General features: G+C 41.9%; 1 protein-coding gene across 2 annotated transcripts; it reads left to right on the top strand.

Annotated features, from left to right (window-relative positions):
- The first annotated feature begins 8,671 nt into the window (after positions 1–8,671).
- Positions 8,672–21,736, top strand: igsf5a (immunoglobulin superfamily, member 5a). 2 transcript variants are annotated; one of them, XM_079356434.1, is made up of 9 exons: positions 8,672–8,752; positions 10,672–10,772; positions 10,848–10,992; positions 14,562–14,852; positions 16,466–16,585; positions 17,825–17,849; positions 17,962–18,053; positions 18,163–18,227; positions 21,476–21,736. In XM_079356434.1, the coding sequence occupies exons 1-9, from the start codon at positions 8,683–8,685 to the stop codon at positions 21,578–21,580; spliced, it is 1,014 nt and encodes a 337-aa protein (XP_079212560.1). In that variant the 5' UTR covers positions 8,672–8,682; the 3' UTR covers positions 21,581–21,736. The 2 variants fall into 2 exon arrangements, with proteins under 2 accessions (XP_079212560.1, XP_079212559.1); XM_079356433.1 differs by having other exon boundaries at positions 10,672–10,992.
- Positions 21,737–22,184: the final 448 nt, after the last annotated feature.

The following is a 22,184-nucleotide window of genomic DNA, read 5'->3' as shown; positions in this document are numbered from 1 at the left end:
TGAGGGAGGGGGCAGGCGTGAGGTAGTTCTCCAATAACAATGTCTTTGTTGTGTGGAGTGTGGAGGAGCCCCTCCGTCACAGCTGCTGCCTGTTGCTGCCTTTTCCCTCCATTTTACTCTGTCGGTTTTCCCTCTGCGCTCATAAGAACGAGGGGGGGAGGAGAAACAGGGAGGCTGCTGCTCCAGCAACGGCTCAGTCTGAAAAAAAAAAACCTGATTGAACCCAGAGAAGGAGCTGAGTAGCTGTTTCTTGTTCTGTTGTTTATGTTTGTGTGGCAGAATAAGTTAGAATAAAAGAAAAGATGGCTGACACTCAGGGGTCAGTCTCAGAGGTAAACACTGGCGTAATCCTCAGAGAGAGGTGACAGGATGAACGTAAAGGTGACCTCATCTAAAGCCTCTTTGACAGACGGCGACTCCGTCGTTTAGCTTCCTCGTTGCGCTGCAGGTTGTGGGCTTGTGGGATCTTTGCAGGAAACAGGTTAGACTGGGCAGCTGTGATGTAAACAAACACGCCGTTTCTCTGCACCCACCCGGCTGAGAAACCACTGAGTTGTAGAATGAGCTGCAGGCGGGGAGGAAGACGACGAACGGACCAGTTGGTTGTGAGGAAATTCCCTCTCCTTCTCTCTAAGTGGATTTCAGTCTCGCGGTGAACGCAGCCAGATTACACCAGTATGTGTGTGTGTTCCCAGCATGAACGCATACGCCAACATTTAGCAGCTGCATCAGCCTTCTGTGCACTTGGATGATAGGAAATAGGGGTGCATGATAAAATTAAGAAGGCTAAAGATCATTGGAAATGTTTTTGTTATATTCTATTCTATTATTGTGAAACTGTTTATTGTTATTATTGTTATTGCATGGCCTGTGGAAAAGTCCTTACATTTCACTGCACATCTGTATGAGCACGTGACAAATAAAAATCTTTAATCTGGATAGCATTTGTAGTGAGGGTGAGCAGATGTTATGTTTCACTGCACCTTCGTATACGACAGTAGGTGGCAGTGTGTAAATCAATCGATGTCACGTTCTTCTGTGTGAAGTGTGTCGAAAGAGTTTTCTTATATTCATCATGACAGACTTAAAGAGAAGGAGGGACGCAGACTTCCCGCCTCCATAGACCTGACACACCCACTTTACCACACAGCCGGGCAGTCCTTCACCTGACTAATGAGGTGCCTTCACTAAGGGGTGTGTCATTGAGTGGGCGTGTCTTGTACGGTGCATCTGCAGAAAAGATCTAGAAGAAAAAAAAACAAACAACAAAAAAAAACAAGTGTGTACCTCAGTATCAGCGTTCTGCCAAAGTGAAATGAAACATTGTTCATATCGGATATTAGGGCGGAAAAATCCAATATCCTGCATTGCCATGGTAACCGCTGTTGTGTTTGTGCAGACAATTCAATCTTTGGCTCCTTAATAGTTTTCATTTATTGGAAATGCAGTTGAAAAGGAAATCCAACGCAATTTAGTTGTTTTTTTTTACCAAAGATGGAAAATAAGATCACACGTTTGTTGAAGGATGATGATGATGTCATGTGATGCCACTTTAAGCTGGGTGAGTCCACAGAGACACGTCTGTCCCGCATGGATCAACCTGCAAGCGCACAGGCGCCCCCGTGCTGGGCATAGCATAACAGGGTGTTTTTTTTAATTGGTCGAGACTTCACGTTAGCAGCTCGATTAATGTTTCATCACTTTGTTTTTGGGAATGGATCAAAACTTTAGCTCCTAAATTGTATTTAAACATCAGATATAAACAAATAGAAATGTAGTTTCGTCTTGTTGTGTGTGCCAGCTGCCCAGGCCCTGGTGTTCATGTCTTAATATGACATTTCCACTGAGTGGGGTACACAAGCTTGAAGGGTGCATTTGCAGGTTTTCACGGATGGAACTGTTCACTTATTTAGTTTCTGTTTGCCTCGGCTGCTTATTTAAATTATTTACACTGTCAGGGGTGCAGGGGAACTCCGTCATTCATTTTAAAAGAGACGCAGCAGACACAGATTTCAAATTCAACCTTAAAATGATGATGAATGCTGTGATTTTTTTGGACTGTTTAATCTCAGGTAAACCAGCTGGATGTGTTCATCGGATCAAGGTAGAATATGTAAATTCTTGAGAACACTTGAAAACAAACGTCATGAAAGTATTCAGAAAATGTGCGTAAGTTATCTTGTGAATGATTCTTAAAACAAGATGACGGGTTGTGTTTGTCCACTCAGCAGTGAAAGGAATGTGTGTTTGGAGGGAAGTGTTCCTGACCTGCCTTTAACACACACACCCACGCACACACACACACACCCACGCACACACACAGATCTACATGAGACAGAGGGAGGGGGGCTGGCCCAGCACACCCTAATAAGCTCAGTTACAATAAACCTCCGCCGGCTCGAACCATTGATTAGCCAACAGCTGACATAACAAAAACAAATCACACAATGACTGTTAATGAATGCACCAGGCGTGTCCCTTTTTGTCAGGACAGTGTTGCATTGTGGGGGTCGTATCATATGCTCTCAGATAAGGGGGGCAATTGAATGGCACTAATCTGTGGCTGCAGACAATGAAATGAAACAATTGGAGGCTTCAGCGCCCGAGGAGTCAAGCAGCCGACACAAGATGGAGCTCGTATTATGAGTTATGACTGCTGATCTCTGACACGGCGGCTCTGGTGGCAGAGGAGGCCTCTCACTGCAGGGCCACATGCTGTTACTGACCCTCCCCCACTATCTACTTCCTGTTTTTCATGCTTGTCTGCTCACTTCTGCCTATACAATACCAGCTGTGTCTGGAGACATTCCAGCTCGCGTTATACCGCCGCCCTTATAAATCCATGACTGTGGGCCAAGCAGCCAATAAACAGAGGGGTGAATAGACAGATCTCATTGCATCTCCCCCCGCTGCATCATATGAGAAATGCTAATCAGGAGGCTGCTTCACAGCTTTGAACGGCTTCACCCGCCAATCTGTTCCTTGGCTTCAGGAGACTCTGTTTTTGTCCTCTTCACCAGGTTTTACACACTGGTAAAATACTGATCTACTCAAGGAACTAAAAGAGAGGGGAGCTGAGAGTTTCTACTGATACAGACGGGTGCAGCTTTTCAACGTACAGAGTTTCTTTTTATTACCTTCATATTAAAAAAAAAGAGTACATTTTGTGCCGGAGGACGCAGAATAGAGTATGACACAGGAAGTGTGGCAATAAAAATATAAACAGGCTACTACAGGCTGCTCATGTCATGTATGTTGTCATTTTACCGCCTTGTATTTGGAGGGAAATATAGCATCAACTTTACAACAATCCTGGTTTTATACTTTCCAGATTAAGAAGTAGGATCTTTTTATGAATGATGATGCTATATAGAGGTGGTTAAAAAAAATAGATTCATATAGAGATTCTTTTCTACTAAGATTTAAAATAAATTGATTCATAAGTTCCAAAAATTGATTTTTAAGGTTTTTTTAAAATGTTATTTATTTTTATTTTTTAAATTTTTATTTTTTATTTATTTTTTTTTGGGGGGGGGGGGGGGGGGGGGGGGGGGGGGGGGGGGGCTAATGAGTCACTTGTGTGTAAAAGTAAAAACCACTCAGATCATGATTCTGGGTTATTTGGAGAAATTTCTTCCACATTCCTTAAAAAAGAAAAAGAATAAAAGTGATTAATCAAACTTTAAACAGATTCATTTACAAACTATTTGTTTCACTCTTGTTTAGTTTATTCCTGGTTTCAGGTCTCTCCTGTTTTATTTTTATATGGGTCTGTTTACATTCTTGAGTTCTCTGTGTCTGCAGTGTTTCCTCATTGTCTTCACCTGTGTCATTTATCTCACCTGTGTTTCTTTACCCCTCTCACTCCCTGTCCTCTTGTTGTCAGTTCAGTGTCGTTTTTTTCTCACTGTGATTCTTCGTGGATCCCTGCGTTTTTACAGTTTTTGTGGATTATTTCAGGGTTTCTTTTATTTTCTGGAGAAGTTCTGCCTTTTTCTGTTAAAATAACATTTGTTTGTTTAGATTCTGCACTTGGGTCCTCTTCTTAAATGAACCAACAGAGATTTACGTCAATGACCAATCTAACTGTAACAGTTATTGCATTGCATAAATATCATAAAAAATAATTTACAGGAGCCATTTAGGATGTTTCAATTAAATAACAGAATAAAAGTTTGTAAAAATGTATACACATAAAAAATGAAATAATTCTGAAACATGTGTCAATAAATCAAATGGTGAAACTGTTTAAATTGATTATAATTGAACAAGAAGATATTTAAACAAAATGTGATGTACAAAAAATAAACCTACATTACTGTATGAATGAGGCAGAGCATCGTGTGTCCTGATATCATGATCCTACAGTGACCTCTAGTGGCCAAAAAGGGTAACAGCACCCAGTGATTCACTGTCAGAAGACGTGCAAAAAGGTAACAGTATGAACATTTACTAATCCTTTACACCAGGCGGCGATGTAACCACCACACTAACATGACTAATATTTCTACTTACAGCCAACCTAACAGAACTCAACAGCAGGGTCATCACGAGCACTGACCTGACCCAGCTTCCCTCAAGACCCAGGCTGTATACAGCTACACGGAGTACACCCACTTATTTTACAGTCTCCATAAGGTATACACACTTTCCCTCTGATTCACTCATATTATAGTTTGACGATATCCGTGGTATGCTGCTGCTTCTTTTTCCTCCTTGAATGGGGAAAGAACGACTCTCCCTTCTCTGTCTCTAATTGGCTCATCATACGCACTGACTAAATATTCAAAAGGAGTATGACATGTCACTGTTTCTAACAGAGGCAGATCATCCTCTGCTGGACGGACCACATGAGAAAAAAAGAGTACACCCACTTCTTTAGACACCAGCACACCAAAGCAGTGAGGTGCAGAAGGGCTCAGCTGTTAATGCTGCCTTGAATGAAAGGCCAAAGCTGAACAGGCCAAAGTGGGAACTTTTCATACCAAGTTGTTGAACTCTGTTTGTTTTATTCTCTGTGTTTTGTATTTGATGGGAATTATCTGTTGGACAGAAACAGGGCTGTTAAAAGGATTTTCCTCGAGGGACAGCAAGGTGTAAAGTGTCTCCCTGAGAGCTTTGGGTTTAATGTGCTTTATGTAACACTGCAGCACTCTAACACCCCGAGCGGTCCGGCTCGGTTCGTCTCGGTACGGCAAGAGATGGCTGCAAGGTGGCAGTGCAGACTCACCTGACAAAATGTAGTACCTCTAATCTCCTTCGTTCATAATGAGAGAGAGAGAGCTGTGTGCGGAAACTGTGTGTGCTAGCTTTTTAGCACTACCTTTAAAGAAGCGTTCACCTGTTATTATGCGTCATATTTTGATCCTGAACATGTTCATTTGTAAATTGATTATTTAAAAGATGTATTTCTTAAATATATTATTGACCACACATTTTACATTTCTCCAGAGAGGAAGATAATTTGTTGTTTTTTCTACTGCTTTGAGTCGACCTTTACTTAAAAATGTAGAAAGTTCTTCCCCGCCATGTTGTGTTAAAAGGTCCAATATGTAAGATATGTACTGAATTGAACCGTGTTGTAGCGATGATTCAAGGGAACTGCTTCAGATAGAAGTGATTGTACCCGAGCTAAAAAGCCTCTGCATGTTTCTAATAAGCTCCAGCAGCAGAAAGCTGCTCAAACTAGGATCAATGTTGGAGATGAAACATGGAGAGAGGTTAGAACGCAGAAAGCTTTACAGACCCATGCAGAGCTGGCTAAACACTGAAGCTACAGTGTCCACCACATGCAGAGCTGTGTGAGCATCCACTCTAGAGAGGAGGGGGGGGGATTGAATTTGGACAGCAGTGCTGATTTGAGGTCTGCTGTTTTTGCGTCGATAACTGTAAAACTCCATCAGTGACTCCAAACAGAGCAACAAGAGGATCGGCTTTCAGTTTGACATTTATCATCTTGGAAATAGTATAAAATACCTCTGTCCAAAACGTGTTAAGACGAGGGCAGTGCCAGCACAAATGAATCAATGATGCTTCAGCACTCTTGCATTTGTCACAGTTTGGCTCAATGTCAGGAGAAAAATGAGATAATTTAACTTTAGAGAGATGAGCTCTGTGTACCACTCTGAACTGGAGGAGGCAGTGTGAGCACATAGAGACGATGAGTTACTCATGACGCTTTTTAAACTAATCCTCGGACACTAACAGCTTTATACATTATTTAAAAACTTAGATTAATAGAAAATGTATGAGTTAATGGAGAAGGGGTGAGATTAAATAAGTTTACACTTTGTGTACTTTACATAGAAATAGAAATTGTCTATATTACTTTTTTTACATTTTGCATTTTTCTCTCTTTTTTCTTTTTGTGTGTTCAAACTAAACTAAGCACCTGTCTCTCCTCCAGCAGGTGGAGACTTCCCCTCCCGCCCACACCTGAGCGCCTGTGTGCAGGAGCGCTGTGACACATGTGTGAGGTGATAAGAGCTGCTTTCATGACCACACCTGAACCTTTGCTCCCTGCAGAGAGCCGCAGCCACTCACCTGCTGTGTGAGGAAATGAAGCTTCGGTCCACCGGACACGACACAACGGGGGAGATCTCACTCAGTAAGTTCATTTCATAAAAGATGCTGTCAGCTCTGAGGAGAACTCCGTGATGACGTCACACATTGATTCTCCTGAAAGCTGAATGTTTTGATTTCTCGACGAGATGGAAATAGAGAGGCTGACAGCGTGCATGCTACGCTAGGACGGTGCTGTGAGGAAGTGACAACAGTAAAAGTTGTTGACGTAGTTAAAGAGTGTTGTAAATCTTTTAAATGTCCTCGAACACTGATGAACACTCCCTTCAAAATAAACCTTTGGAATAATGTTTGAAAACATTCAAATCTCTGCAGAACGTCGAGCTGAAGCTGGTTATTTGATCGAGGCTGTTCTTGTTTGATCTGGTCATTGTTGTTGTTGTTGTTGTTGTCGTTGAGTGTTAAGCTCAGATTACATTTTCTTGGATGTCACTGACGCCCTGATGTTTCTTCACTAACTCCCTGGATGTGAATTTCTTCCGTTTTTTTTTAGCTCCGGTATGACGTCAAGTCGGGCACCTTATTCGTGCCCAAGCTGGTGTTCATTTGCATTTTAGAACTCGGAAACTGTGTGTGCCGATGCCACCTGAATGCACCATCTGTCCTGTTTGTTTGTTTGGGCTTTTCTGCTTTATTATATTCTAAGTTCCTGTTTCTCCTCTTTTCTTTTGCTGCTCGCCTTTTGTGTGTTTCCCTCAATATCACAATCATTGCTTTCTCTCCTGTTTGATTACCTGTCACACCCTCATTCCTTTAACCTATTCACACACACACACACACACACACACACACACACACACACACACCTGCATATAAACAGCCATGTTTTCCTTTTATACCCTGTCAGGTCATTGTGGGAGTTTTTGCACAATAGGTTAGTTCTGTTCTTGGTACCTGGATTTTTTCTTTCTGCCGTGTCAGGATTTTCTTCCGCTTGTTTTTTTTTTTTTTATTTTTTTTTTTAAATATCTTCTGTGTGCTGGATCTGGCTGCCTGTCCCCGCTCGCCTGCAGCTTGTCAAAGAGTTAAAACATTGAAATGTGGATGAAATAACACAGAGCTTCTCTATCAGAGGATTGGCTTGTAAATTTGTTGTCACACTTAATTGGACCAATCAAATCAAAGCCCTAATCCTGCATTATGTATTTATTTGAAAACAATAGAAGAAGAAGAAGATATCCTTTATCAATCCCATGAGGGGAAATTACTTTGAGTCATGCTCACACGCAGGCAACACACCATGGACACACACACTACACACTACACACTAAACCCGCCTCACAGCCTGTCATCAGGTTGGCTGGAAGTGAGGCTGAGACAGGATTTCCAACATGGCGGCTGCTGTTGATGAGCCTCCGGCGCCCCCTGCAGGAACAGATGGCTGACATCGCTCAGGCTTCGTCCATTTACTGTCTATGAATCAGTTCTCAGGAAGTGACCTGGAACCTCGCCAGGTATCAGACCACTGTCCCATCCCAGGACTTGAACCTGCAACCTCCTGGTGCTGAGCTACTGCCGCCCAACTGAGGAAGAACTTCCTGATTCTTGATACCCTGCATCTGTTGAAAGAGAGACATTTATTCCAAATCGAACTTCTCACTGCAGCTTTTATTTAATCCGTCATCGTTCTTGAATCTCTAAATTCATCATATAATCTCTCTCTTTCTCTCTCTCTCTCTCTCTCTCTCTCTCTTTCTCTTTCTCTCTCTTTCTCTTTCTCTCTCTCTCTCTCTCTCTTTCTCTCTCTCTCTCTCTCTCTCTCTCTCTGTCTCTCTGGAAAATATACATTAACATTGCGAAAGCTGCTTAAAAAACACATTATGTACAATATAAGAGAAAAAGATTCAATATTTAAGTAACTAGTTAATTTTTTTTTAAATACAAGAAAGAAAAATTAAATAATAAAAAAATCATTTTATAAAGATATAAAAACAAGATTCAGTATTTCATGAACAAAGCAAATAATTATAATTTCATTTAAACTTTTTTATATCTACAGATTAGTTATTTTTTTCGATATAATTTCTCTTAATTTTATGATAATAATAAACATATAATAATTCATTTCTCTCTCTCGCCTTTCAGGAAAACGGCACTAGGATGACTTTGTCCTTGAAATGCTCATGGCCTAAACTTTGCTGCATCTTCTCATTACTCTGTGCATCTGGAGGTAAGAATGTCTCTTTAACATCTATATTATAATAGTGATGCACTCACTGTGCACCAATACAGGCGCCCTGTTCTTTCCCCCACAGTGTTTAGTTAGTGACAGTAAAAAGGAGCAGCTTTAGCCTTTGTCGTCCCCGGCCAGTCGTAAGTCAGCAACCTTAAATTTTAACAATTAAAATAAAATAAATTACATCACATTAGTAACTACAGAAAATCCTAAGCCAAAGAAAGAGAAGCGTACAGACATGCAACATGTCGCATAGGGTTGGGTTAGTTAACTGGATGTTCAATGTTCAATGTCCTATTTCTTATTCGGCATTTTCAAGAGCTTCAAAACACTTGGAGGGTAAAGAAAACGTTTAGAATAAAATATATAATTAGGTTATCAGTGTCACACTGAGGAGCGGGGTCAACCACGCCTCCTCACGCTCTGAGAGTTCCTAAATCACAGTGAGGCTTCAAGTCCTCACTGAGGTATTTAAAGATAAGAGAGGAGCTCTCTGACAGGATTCTGTGAACACGAACCTTGAAGTGAGTGACAACAAATTCAAGTTCAGGATAATCATCGGTGTGAATCTTGAAATGTTAGCGGCACGTGAGCAACAACAGATCCATACCAGACATTTAGAGTCACATGTTAAACGATCTGATGATGTTTTAAGTGACTTTTTAAAAGGCCCCGAGTGTCGTCCTCTCTTATAAACATGGACATGAAAGACTCTTAAGGCTTATAGATCATCCTGGGAAAAAAGAGCAAACGACAGAATATAGTCAATCAATCAATCAATCGTCTGAATCAGAGGAGATTTAGAAGTGGGTACCCGATAGAGACTGAAGAACAAGAGGATATACCTGTGCATACCTCGCACTACTGGACCACTGATTATCACCCCCCCTCATGATGCAAATCTAATCCAGAGGAAACACTCGGTGTGTGTGTGTGTGTGTGTGTGTGTGTGTGTGTGTGTGTGTGTGTGTGCGCGTGACGGATCGGTGCGGATGAACGTGTGTTTGAGTTTCAAGCCTTTCAAAGCGAACGTCCTTGAATGTTTACGCTCCTTCTGCAAACTCAAACACGTCTCCACACTGACGTGCACAAAGAGCGGTATGCCTTTCTTTCTTCTTGTCCTGAACTTCAGACAAAGTTGACCCCCTGATTTATGAAGTCGCTGACACCTCGGTGTTTGTTCGACTGCTTGACAAAATGATGCTGTTCAACCAACCTGCAATATGCAGCCCACTGAAATGCCCCTCAGGTTGCACTGAAAAGCTTTTCTCGTCAATGATTGAACACTGAGCATTTCAATCCCGTCGTTGTTTATCAAGCGTTTACAAAGCCAGAGTAACGTGGGAGGATTAAACGCTTCAAATTCGACGGTCAGATTGTCGGATGTAAGAGAGAATTGGCTGCATTGACGCCACCTGCTGGCTCATTGAGCACTTCTTTAAAGCTTCCACTTACAGGAACCAGATGTGACCATATTTGGAGGAAGTAGGATAGCAGGGTTGGCGAATGCTGAACTGTATATAGTTATCCCATCTGAGCACATGGATGCTTCATTTGCAGATAAATAAAGTGAGAATGAGTCTTAAAGAAAAAAAAAACTGGAACGAGCCAACAGAGCTCTACGGATATGGTGACATTTCATCTCTCCAAACCAAGAGAGACATCTGAGCTCACAAAATCCTTCTCTTTACTTTTATGCTAAACGCCAAGTTTATTCAACTTAAAATTAAAAAAAAGAAATCCTTTTCTTTGTTTTGTCTGGCATGGTCCATGACCAAAAGGAAAAGGAAAATCAGTCATCCAAAAGTTGAAGCCCAGGGTGCAGAGGGAGCACTGAAGGAATGCTACTTTCTAAGTTATGCTAGTTTTCATAGATTTAGTAGAAACTCCATCTGCCATGTTTCCTCTCTCAGATTCAGCCGGTCCAGATCTGTTCCAGCTGCAGCCACTTAACTCCACCGTGCTGAAAGGCTCTACCGTCAGATTCAACGCCACCGTGCAGGGACAATGGCAGGTAATGACCTGGACAGTGGGAGGTCTCCTGGTCCTCACCGTCCCCGCCAGCGGTAACGGCACCTCGTCCTCACAGAGGTTCACGGCGGGGCTCTGCGCCGGGGGTGACTCGAGCTGCGTGGAGTTCACCGTGAGGAACGCCAGCCGCGGAGACGCCGGGCCTGTGGTCTGCACCGTGCAGGGGGAGTATGGATCAAAAGAGTCCCAGCTTTACGTGCAAGGTGAGCTACTCAAAGAGTGTGAAACCTTTCCACCTTTAAACAAGCAAAATAAGTTTAAACAGGAAGAACAGTATCGACAGTAAAGCGCTTCCACAGCTCGGCGTGATCGCCCGTTTACTGGCAGCAGCTCGAGGTCGTCTCTGCTTCACACAGCAGCCTTCAGTTATTAAAAAAAAAACCTGTCTCTGTCCTGTTTGAGACAGTGAACAACAAATCCAAAAGAGAACAAATGAAAAATAAAAAAAGAATAACGAGACATCAAAATGCTGTAGACATTATGTGGCGATCTCATCAGAGTCTGAGCGGGCTCATTATTTTTTAAAAGTCTGATTGGGGGAATATTTATTTTATTCCGATGATGATGGGCTGTGTGATGACCTCTGATGATCGTCACCAGCCGAGGGTGCTTGTTCAGTGTGAAGACAAAGCAGCGTCCACCATCCTCATGTTTAATAAGCTGTACGCTGCTGTAAGGTGAGCTGCACTACCTGGGATGGACTCCAGAGGGCAGTAGGTAACTGTGCGCTCTCTCGCTCTCTCTCTCTCACACACACACACGCACACACACACACACACACACACACACAGAGGCATGTGGACATGATTGCCTACCTGTCATCCACTCCGGCTGCCATGATTGCAGATGGCTCATTGTCTCCCACTCACCTTTAAAGAGGAGCTGCTGTTAATGGAGAACAATGTTCATTCCAGTCAACTTAAAGTGATTTCCATCCACACCGGCTCTCGATGTAGTATATGTGCAGGAGCACTGCTTAATGAGGCTGTCTGTGTGTGTGGGTGTGTAATAACTTCTATCTGAGACTATAACAACCGTCTGCTCTGTAAGCTGAACGTGTGCCGGCATCACAGAACAGAAGAAACACGACTTCAGAGCATCTTTACATTCGTAACCAAACAGGCAGACGACCCAGAGGACTAAAGTATTGTTAGAGTATCAGTGATAAGAGCGCAGATGTGTAAAAATGTAGATTGAAATGTTCAAAATGGGTCTTAAAGGATCTTAAGAACAATTTTTGAAAGTCTCTGAATCGAAATCAATCAGAATCCTTTTTTATTAGTTATTATTTATTAAGCACTTTACTAACAAATAATATAATAATCATGTAAAAAAATAGCCAATAATAAATAAAAATATAATAAAATATGAGAAGCAATTACCAATTCATGAGGTAGAGTTTAAAAAATATAAAAAATGAAAAAAAAAAACACAAAATGTGATAAAAAACACAAAATGTACAAAGGTGCTTGTCTCAGTGTCAGACAAGGTGGACTCCAGATTTTAAATCAAAACCGGTCAAGGCCACGACTGATCAGGTACTTTTCCCACGTGGAAAACGCTGAAAAAACCTTTTTCTAAAAGTGCAATTATATTGGATTCACTCACAATAAAATCAGCCTGTAATCTGGTGAAAAAAGGTCGGAAAGACATTCCTCATTATCGTGACCCGTTAGCTCGTGCTGCTAACCAAACACACCTCAGAGCAGTCTTCTTTTTCTGCTCTGTTGTTGTTGTTGTTGTGGTTTTTTTATTTCTGTAAATCTTTATAAAAGACCATCAGTGCACTCTTGTATCCCTGCAGGATACACCGTCTGCACAATCGTTCAGGCTGTGACTTCATATCTTTTTACCTCCGAGCGTCACGCTTTGCCCCGTGGAAGTCCGGTTCCCAAAGTCTTTTCAAAGTCTTCTGGTGTAAATCAGACGTAACTTGTTGTGTCATGAATATGTATTTTATGACTGCAGGGATGTTGACTGTTTTGCTAACAGCAGCTTATATAAACGTGGAAGAAGTGGGACATGTTTTTGACATCAGAAGCTCAGAAATGGAGATGTGGAGCCCGAGAGAAAATCTCTGACATGAATTTTTGGATTACAGCTATCCCCCTCTGAAAAATAGAAAAACAAGACACACGTAGTCGTAAGCAGCAGAAGGAACAGGGAGGCGGGCATTTAGCTCATCCCAACTTCTCTGTGAGGCTGTTTTTTTTTTTCCAATCATCCAGCCTCAAACCAAGGCTTAAGTGTAAAGTGAAACACTCCATGCAGCCTCCTCGTCTCCGTGAACAAACAGCTCGTCTCGACTGTAACCAGAAGCTAATCAACATGAGTCTCTGTGATTGTTATTGATTATCAGAGTGTTGCAGCTCTAGCTCAAGCTGTAGATTAGGACCTCCATGATTACAGACATACTCTCCTTACATGTAGCAAACCTGCAGCCAAAGCGGATAAATCAAGTTAATGGAGCTGCCAGGTGAGCTCATTGATTCCTTTCTGCAGGAGGACGTTAATAAGAGACAGTGACGGGGAGCCGCGTTAGCTCAGCGCTCTCTCCTCCCGATGTTTGCTGTTTCACCTCGGCTGTCCTATCCATGAAAAAGACACAACAACAAGCCAATAATATTATTGAAAAAAACGACTTTGTTTTATGGAAAATTCAATCGAAGTATGTCGAGTTTTTTTAATGAGATTGTTGTTCTGGTTAAAGCTCCTGCGGGGAACTTGCGGGCTTGTTTTGATTTTGGCGCCCCGGGTTCCTCTAACCTCGATCTGGCCCAGGGTTGTTCAAGTTTTAATCTGGATAGGAATGAAACGGGAACTGGAAATCCACCTTTTTTTTTTGATTTTCAGGATCAAGTAATCCAGTTTTGTCTTTGTCTTTTTTACCGAAAGAAAAACTGGGAAAGAATCAACGTGATCCAGACATTTCAAAGAAGAAAAAAAAAGAGATCAAATCCAGGTTACCGTAGTGATCAAAATGGAACTTCATACTGCAGTTGGTCCACAGGGGGGCGCCAAAATTCTCACTTACCGAAAGTTTGTGAATTTCTTTAAATGTTTATGTTGTTTTTTTCTTTTGATGCAGTTATTTGGTAAATATGTGAATGTTACTTAGATATTCATAATCAAATGAAACAATAAAATATATAACAGTGATGGCACAGTTAAATAATTATACAACTATTTGCTTATTTGACCACTTTAAAAGTCCATTTATATTTCAATCCGACTGCTCGTGTTTAAAAAATGTAACGCAGCAAAATGATTCAAATGACGAGCAGATTAATGAGCCTAGTTAAACCCTGTTTAGTGTCCTCACATTTTAATCTCAATTATTTCAATTACAATTTCAAAAAGTTCCCTGACGAGAGCACAACTCCGGTTGTTAATAATCCTGCAGTCTAAAAAAGATGATTTTGCACCCATGAAAAGGCCAGGACTCTGTCTTCCGTTTATTTATACAACTTTATTCTCGCCGGGGCTTTATTATATTTTTAATGATTATTCTTCTTAAGAAGCATCGAGTCCTTCCAACACAAACTTTGTTCAATTACCAAATTAAACCAATTAGAAATACTATTTTACACAGTACTTTATAACTTATAGTCTGTCAAATTAAATTGGATACAAATATTTGTAGGTTGCAAAAATGACAATAAAAAATGTTAATTCCCCGACATGTTAATCCATCATTATTTGTAGAAAAATGAAAAAAGAAACCGGTCACCCGGCTCACACTAAACTAACTCTGATCTGTCTTTATTTTCAGAGAGCGGCTCAGTCAGCGTCACAGCAGGAAGCCTGAAGGTGAAGCAGGACGAGCAGGTGCAGTTCCAGTGTGTAGCAGCGTCTTGGTTTCCCTCACCGACTGTCAGCTGGGCTCTGAACGGTCAACCTGTGGACAGCAGCCTTTACAACACCAGCAGCATGGCTGACGGGGACTCTTTTAACTCCACCAGCGTCCTGACCTTTCAGGCGGTCAGAAACACCACGGTGGAGTGTCGGGCGGCTGTGGAGACGCTGACAAACCCAGAAACACGCTCGGTATTCTTGGTGGTCGGTAAGAAGATCTCCTCTCACCGACCAGCTCCCCTCTGATCCTCAGAGAGAAACACAAAGTTGGTTTGAAACTGCAGTTCAGTCGTTGGTCAGAGGAGTCGGTGTCCATAACATCAACTGTGATAGGACGTCTTCCTGCAACATGCTGTAAATCTGCACCCTTAAGCATCAGCACTGAACTCTCAGGTGTGGAGTGCAGCAAGGCTGAACGATTTATCGTTTTCTGATCGAAATCGCGATTTCAAAAAGCGCGATCACGTGATCGCCAAAGCCACGGTTTTTTGGCAGTGCTTCTCCCGACTGACCCAGGAGCTGTGTCAATTTACGCGTGTGCATGGCTTCTTTAGCCTGATACACAGCTCGACAGATAGCAAACAGTTTTCCTCCAATAAAGAAGCTGAAGTTTCTTTGTCCAGTCTTTAATAAAGGAAGCTGTAAAACTAAACCGACATCAAAACATAAGTTAATCATCTCATAATGTGCTAAACAAGCGAAAAGTCCGCTAGCTTGATGCTAACGTCTACGAGAATTTGAATAGGAATGCTAGCGGTTAGCATCGCGAATGTATCAATTGTTGTCATCTCACGTTGTAACTTAAACGTACTCAAAAGAAACAATGCAAGACCTGAACATGAAATGACGCTCACAGGCAAATGTTTCGGCCGTATGGCAAGAAGAAAATATAGAGACATTGTTGGCTTCTCTTGTTGCATAACTTTAGTTAACGAAGTCACCTACGGCGACCCATCACACATCACACCGTCTGTGTGTTTCCTCTTAATAAATACATCTGAAATCAATTCTTTACTTTAGTTTTCATTCTATTAATTTAGAGTTCTGGCATTTAAAGTTTTAACTGGCATGATGTCATTTCCTGTCATGTTTGTAAATGTTGCTGTACATTGAGAGCATCGAGTGTGATTTGAAGAAAATCGTGATTGAAATCGCAATTTCTGCCAGAAAAATCGCAATTCAATCTTTTCCTACAATCGTTCAGCCTCAGAGTGCAGTGCTTTCAGCTTTATTGACCATATCTTTGAAAGTAAAGAACCGATACTCAAACCAGGTTTTTAAAAATACGGTACTCAAGTGAGTTGACCGTGTTGTTGTCATCCACTGTGTTAAATCAACTGACATCGACAGCTAGCATGGCAGCAACACCAGAGGTTGCCGTAGGAGCTCTAACAAACATTAAACTCCAGTATCATTGTCTTAGTGTTAAAATGAGATGAAGGTTGCATACAGTATTGCTTTGTCTGATATAGGATGGTGTGATTCCTTTAACACATCTCTGATGCATCTCTTCTCTCCATGTCAGAGAATCCACAAATAGACCCCTCTCACATCACATATTAACATATGACCTGTGTAACTGAGGGATAACCGGATAAAAGAGGGCTCTAATCGAATCAGAATCCCATTTAACACACATGCAGGAGAAATTAGATCAACAGTGCCGAGTTTCAGCCAGGATGTGCACTGACTGGAGCACGCGGTCCACCGTGGAGACAGAGGGAGAACGAGTCGATACAGATGAAGATGAGCTGAGCTTCGTGTAAACGTTGTTGTTTATGTGCGAGGTTCTTCAGCAGACTGTTTGTTTCCCTCCAATAGTTCCAAAGCCTCCAGACTGGACGGTGCTGATTGCGACGGTTGTGTCCATCGGAGGATTGGCTCTGCTGGTTTTACTCATCATAGGAATCATCTTCTGCTACAAACGCAGGAAAGAAAAACGTAAGTGTGTGTTGGGAAAAAATCACCACCTGTCAAGAAAATGGAAACGACGGAAAACAAGATTCTCTTTGCAGAAACGCTTAAAGCGCATTCTCTCTAGTGGCCAGCAGGGGGCAACCTCACTTATTAGATTCAGAAATCCGTTTGTTTGTATGGAAACAGATGCACACATTTCCCAGCTTCTCAGTTGAATATTGATAATATATTATATAATATGTTACAAAAAAAATTGGAACTGAGATTTTAACAAAATCCCATTTTTTTAATTTAATTTTCTTTTTTGTTGCCACATAATTATTATTTTGTATCACATTTCTACATCAGTCGTTTTTTTGCAATTATTTCAGATGAATTTTTATTAAGAAATTACCCAAAATGTATTTTAGTTTTGGCATTTCAATCATTTATCAAATCAATTAAATCATCACAATAGTCACAATCAACAATAGTGTGTTGGTTCTGTAGTAGGTTTAAGGCGAGACGCTACACGTGAATAGGGTGAATTTTAAAAAAAAATAGATATCCCCATGAAACTTTCTCGGTTGATTACTGAAGTAAAGATGAGGAAAAAATGTATTGCAAGTTTTTTGTATTTTAATGTTTAAATATGCAAATTAGTCACTATCTAACTAAATATGCGCACATTTGCAACATACATTTTGAAAAACGAAATCTGATCTTGTGATAAAGCCAGGGTCAAAATGTATGTAGATTACGTTACAAAAATGTTTCATCACTTTTCAGGGACAAAGCACCTTATATACTGTAGCTGCAGTATCAAATTTGAAACACACATTTTTAACCCGATTTAAATGTTATATAAAGAATAAATTAAGATGCATGTTTTGAATATAGAAGATAATCAATTAAAGAATGAGTAACATTATAAATATTATTCTTAAGGTAAGTTCTTAAAGATTATCAAAGAGTGTGTGGATGAGTTCATGACATTTGAAAAGGTCTAAAAAAGCCCTGCTAATGATAATCCACCTGTCGTGTATCAGATCATACAGGAAAGTTCTGGATCATGTGAAAAAGTTGGAGCTCTTAGAAACTCGTGCATTAACTATGATACAGATGGACTTTAAAGGGTTGACCTGAGAAAACGTCTTTAAAGTCTTCTTCAGTACAACATGACGCTTTGACTCATCTGTTAGCGACAGGAACTTTTAATCTAGATTTCAAATGTGCAATCCGTGTAATCCTCAACTCATGTTTGTCATGTTCAACTCTCTCTAGAGTCCAACTATCAGGATGAAATGAGGTATGATCAATCCACCGTTAACACTTCATTCATTTCACCTCTTTTTAACATCACGTCCCTTCAACATGCCATCATACTGTGTGTGTGTGTGTGTGTGTGTGTGTGTGTGTAGCAGGAGGGTGAGGACACAGAGTCAGTTAAGTGCTGTCACTCTATCTGGACGAGGTCGGGTGAACGGAGGTTACGTGAAGGATGGTGAAACAAGTAAGACAAGAAGACGTATGCTCGAACACACACGAGCTTCAAATCAGTGAAAAGTCCAAACCTCTCTCTCTCTCTCTCTCTCTCTCTCTCTCTCTCTCTCTGTTCACAGGTGTTGCTCCCAGTGAACTCACTGACAGCGGTTTCTCCCAGGCGAACGGCTCAAGTTTTTTCGAGGTAAAGTCATCATGTTCTGCACAGGTGAAGGTGATGGAGCTCGGTCTGTAGGGACCTGGGTCAGGAACAGGGGGGGTCCAGGGTTCAGGACCGGAAGCTAGAGTGGTAGATGGAGAGGTGCCAGGTCAGCTCCTGAATACTGCTGAGGTGCTCATGAGCAAGGGACCGAAACCCCAACAGCTCAGGCGCGCTTTCATGTTCAGCCTCTCTCACTCTCTGACGTCTCTCTAATGCATGTCCACTGGTTAGTGCACATACGTGTGTGTGTGTGTGTGTGTGTGTGTGTGTGTGTGTGTGTGTGTGTGTGTGTGTGTGTGAGAGGAGCAGGTCTTTGACTAACAAAGTTTAAACCTGAATTTCACCTCAGGGACTCATAAAGTTTGTAAAATAATAATTAAAAAAAAAGAACAAGAAAAGTAATAGAAAGTATGAAGAATAAAACTAAACAATATCAACGACAGTCTTAAAACCAGAAATGTATCTGTGGTCGGATCACTCACCATATAGATTCCTGTTCCAACACGAAAGCAAAAGTAAAAATAGAATCGCTGGGCACGCATGAGCTACTGGCAAACTCATCTTGGCGCTCACCTTCTTCACTCGCTGCAGAAAAGAGAAGGAGCAGCTTTGGTTTGAAATAGAAGGACTGTGGATCTGGTTTCTGTTTGAATATATCAAAATCAGATTGTGAGGTTTTTAAAGCGTGTGGTAGCCAAAATATTCAGTTTTAGACTTTTTGACCACCTTCTTATTAACTGTCAGCACGAAGCGAAATGGTACATGTTTGTAGACTAATATACATCCATTACCAATGACAGATTGAAATACATGCACACATTAAGCAGCTTGAAAGGTCCCATATTCTGCCCTTTTTAAGGGTTCATATATTTATTTTATGTTTCTATTAAAGTTCGTTCACGATCACTAATGTTTGAATAAAGTGTTTTCATGTGCTGTCGCTCCACGCAGCCTCTCTCATCCTGTGTTTCTAAAGCTCAGAATCCTTCACACTCAGGGTCCCCACATGTGCCAAGTCTGATCTGATTGGTCGGCTGATCTTCTCTCTCGTGATTGGTCGTTCGGCGTTGTTCTCTGAGATGTCCCGGCCCCTTTTACCGCCTTGGGAATGCGGACTGTTGAGCTTGTGCTCGCTGCGACGAGCCAATGGGCTCGGATCAGTGATGTCACACTGACGTGACGTCACACTGACGTGATGTCACACTGACAGGTTTAAACAAGGGAGGCGAGCGCTACATGCAGCTCCTGCTAACAGGAGGAGGTAGGAGATGACGCATTTCTGCAGACTTTGAATTTTTGCACATAGATGTGACTAAACCTGCAGAAGACACCTGGAGAACATGAAGAGCATCTGAAAGGACTTTTTGTTATTTTCACGTGTTGTGCACACTCGTAGACTTAGAGGTGGAGACTTTCTGCAGGCTTTGAGAGAGTCTGCTTTGGGTGCAGACTTCACTGGACTACAATGATTTAATTACACCCAGCTCAATGTTAAATTTAACTGGAACATTTTTACACATCTTATTGAAAACTAAAACAAACATCTCCTTTCACAATGCACTGAAAGGCTTCAGGCTCGTGCACGTCCAGAGGACGGACATTTGGATTCAGCTTTTGTCCGGGACTATTTCCCTTCTGAGCTGTCTGCCATAAGTTAGGGGGAATTGAAGGTCAGAAAAGGTTAAGTGTTATTTTTTTTCTCGAGGGGTGGGTGGGGGGGGGGGGGGGGGGGCAGTGAAAGATTTTCTGTTAACACCACAAATGTATTTGAGTCTCTTGAGAGATGCAGGAGAGACGGGGCTGATGTATTTGCACATTGTGGTTGGAGAGTGGACGACGCTGCACGCTTCTGTAACCAGGACGGACTTCTCCATTTAAGGCTTGCAATTAATTTCATCATCCTGACGTGTTTGTGGTGCCTTTAAGTTATTAATGCTGGAACAAGACGATGATCCCAACATTGTTTTTATTTTGAGAAACGAGGGCAGGGTGTGTCTTAGACGTAGGTCCAGATTATAAATTCATGTAACGTTCCCCGAGGTGCCTGTAGGTGAGGAGGGGAACAACTATGCATGACACGCAGGGGAAAGAAGGAGGAACTAAGGAGAGGAAAAATATACAAACAACTGAAGACAAGCCGTACAATATTCAAGGACCAAAAAAAACCTTTTAGCCTTTAGAAAAACACCGTCCTTGCACAGACGGAGTCACACGTCTGCAGAGAAGCACTCATGGTCCACTGACCCTGACATCCTGCTCCCTCCTGCTCTCTACACTCTGCCCACTGATCGCTGTAGAAGGGCTCAATCAGTCGCTGCAGGGAGGCTGGGAGCAGCACCTGGAGGGAGCACAGGTGAGAGAGGGAGAAGACAAAACTAAAACACACACACACACGCATAACAATTGTTTATGCTGTGGACAGGCTCTTAATTGTTATCATTTCGTTGCTCAGATTCAAAGAAGACAAAGTCCAGCTGTGGGGTGGGTTTCTGAGCCCTCGTGGACTTGAGTTGTTTGTGCAGTGATGTGTTCAATGACATCTAGTAGATTCAGCAAGGGCAGGGGACTGCATCCTGGAGGGGGGGTCAGAGGGCAAGACATGAACTAGAAAGGAGAACGCTCGGATGGCGGATGAGGATCACAGTTAACTTGCTTTGTGTCGGTGCTACGTGTTGTTGCACGAGCGTCCGCTGAAGAACCTCCAGGTGAGAGATGAAACAGCTTCCCTGCGTGCACGATGATGATCACACCGCTCGCTTGTAAACATCATCAGCCCCCCCTCTTTACTAACAGGCGTTCAACACATCAGCTCACCCTTGGTCTCACACTTAGCTAGTTTCAAATACTTAGCTCAAAGTGTTCGCCTCTTCATGCCTCACGATAGAGAGAGAGAGAGAGAGAGAGAGTGCCATGGACTTGGCGTGGAGAAACGAGAAGCCATGTTACCTTAAATCATGAAGAGGTAAATCAGTGTATGTGTCATTTATCAGGCGTGTTCACTTTAAATAATTCATCACTTCACCATGAAACTCATTTATGTAATAAATGAGCACGCCTCTTAAACTAATATATTATTCAAGTCCACAATTACTGCCGTGTTATTTTACAATGATTGCCTTTAATGTGGAGCAATAAAGTGTCATAGTTTGTGTGTTCGATAAACTTTGATCTTAAATGATACGAGTCTCCATCTGAGAGGCCAGTAAGATGTGTTTTTGTTTCTTCTTTAGATGCCGGATGTTGTGAACAGTAACCAGGCAGGGAGCGTCTTCAGGATCTCCGACACTGTGGACGAATCAGGCGTGAAGAAGCACAGACACGTCACCATAGTGTGAGCGGCACGCGGCGGACTCACCAGCTCTGCACTCTGAAGAGCCGCTGCTCAGTTTGTGAAGGTGAACGAAAGGTGTGAGGAAGGGGAGGGAATCTGTCCAGGCCAGAGACCGATGCTCCTGCAGGAAGACGAGGAACAGATTTAAAAAAAAAGAAAAGCAGGACATGTTCTTTATTCGCTGACTGTGAGAAGCTGTGTCAGCAGGATGGATCATTTTGAAATCATAGAAACGTGGAGTGAAAACACGTTAACGTTGAAAAACATCTGCACGCTTTTCTCTCTCTCTCTCTCTCTCTCTCTCTCTCTCTCTCTGGGTGTTTTTGAAAGTGCTTCAGTCATCATGTGCTGTGGTTGCAGTCGCAGCCTTATCACAGTGCAAACCAAAGTGAGCATAATTAACAGTTTAATGACCGCTGGAGCAGCGTTTGAGGCTGAACCAGCATAAAGTCTTCCACTTATTGGACACAGGCTGTTTTTTTTTAAGTTTCATGACTGCGTGTTTCTGGCTTTTACTAAGCCATATCTATTTATTGAGGCATTATGTAACTCAAATTAAATATTCAAAGGGGGCAGTCTGAAACCTCTTTTGTTCTCAGGCATCTGAA

Source organism: Symphodus melops (genome assembly GCF_947650265.1).
Source record: "Symphodus melops genome assembly, chromosome: 11".
In the NCBI taxonomy this organism is placed as follows: Eukaryota; Metazoa; Chordata; class Actinopteri; order Labriformes; family Labridae; genus Symphodus; species Symphodus melops.
This window is presented reverse-complemented; position numbering and strand designations above follow the sequence as displayed.

Coding starts and splice junctions, on each gene's coding strand:
- igsf5a (XM_079356433.1), top strand. CDS start 8,683: ATGACTTTGTCCTTGAAATGCTCATGGCCTAAACTTTGCTGCATCTTC. Junction 17,850..17,961: donor AACTATCAGGATGAAATGAG/GTATGATCAATC, acceptor GTGTGTGTGTAG/CAGGAGGGTGAGGACACAGA. Junction 18,228..21,475: donor ACGGCTCAAGTTTTTTCGAG/GTAAAGTCATCA, acceptor TTTCTTCTTTAG/ATGCCGGATGTTGTGAACAG.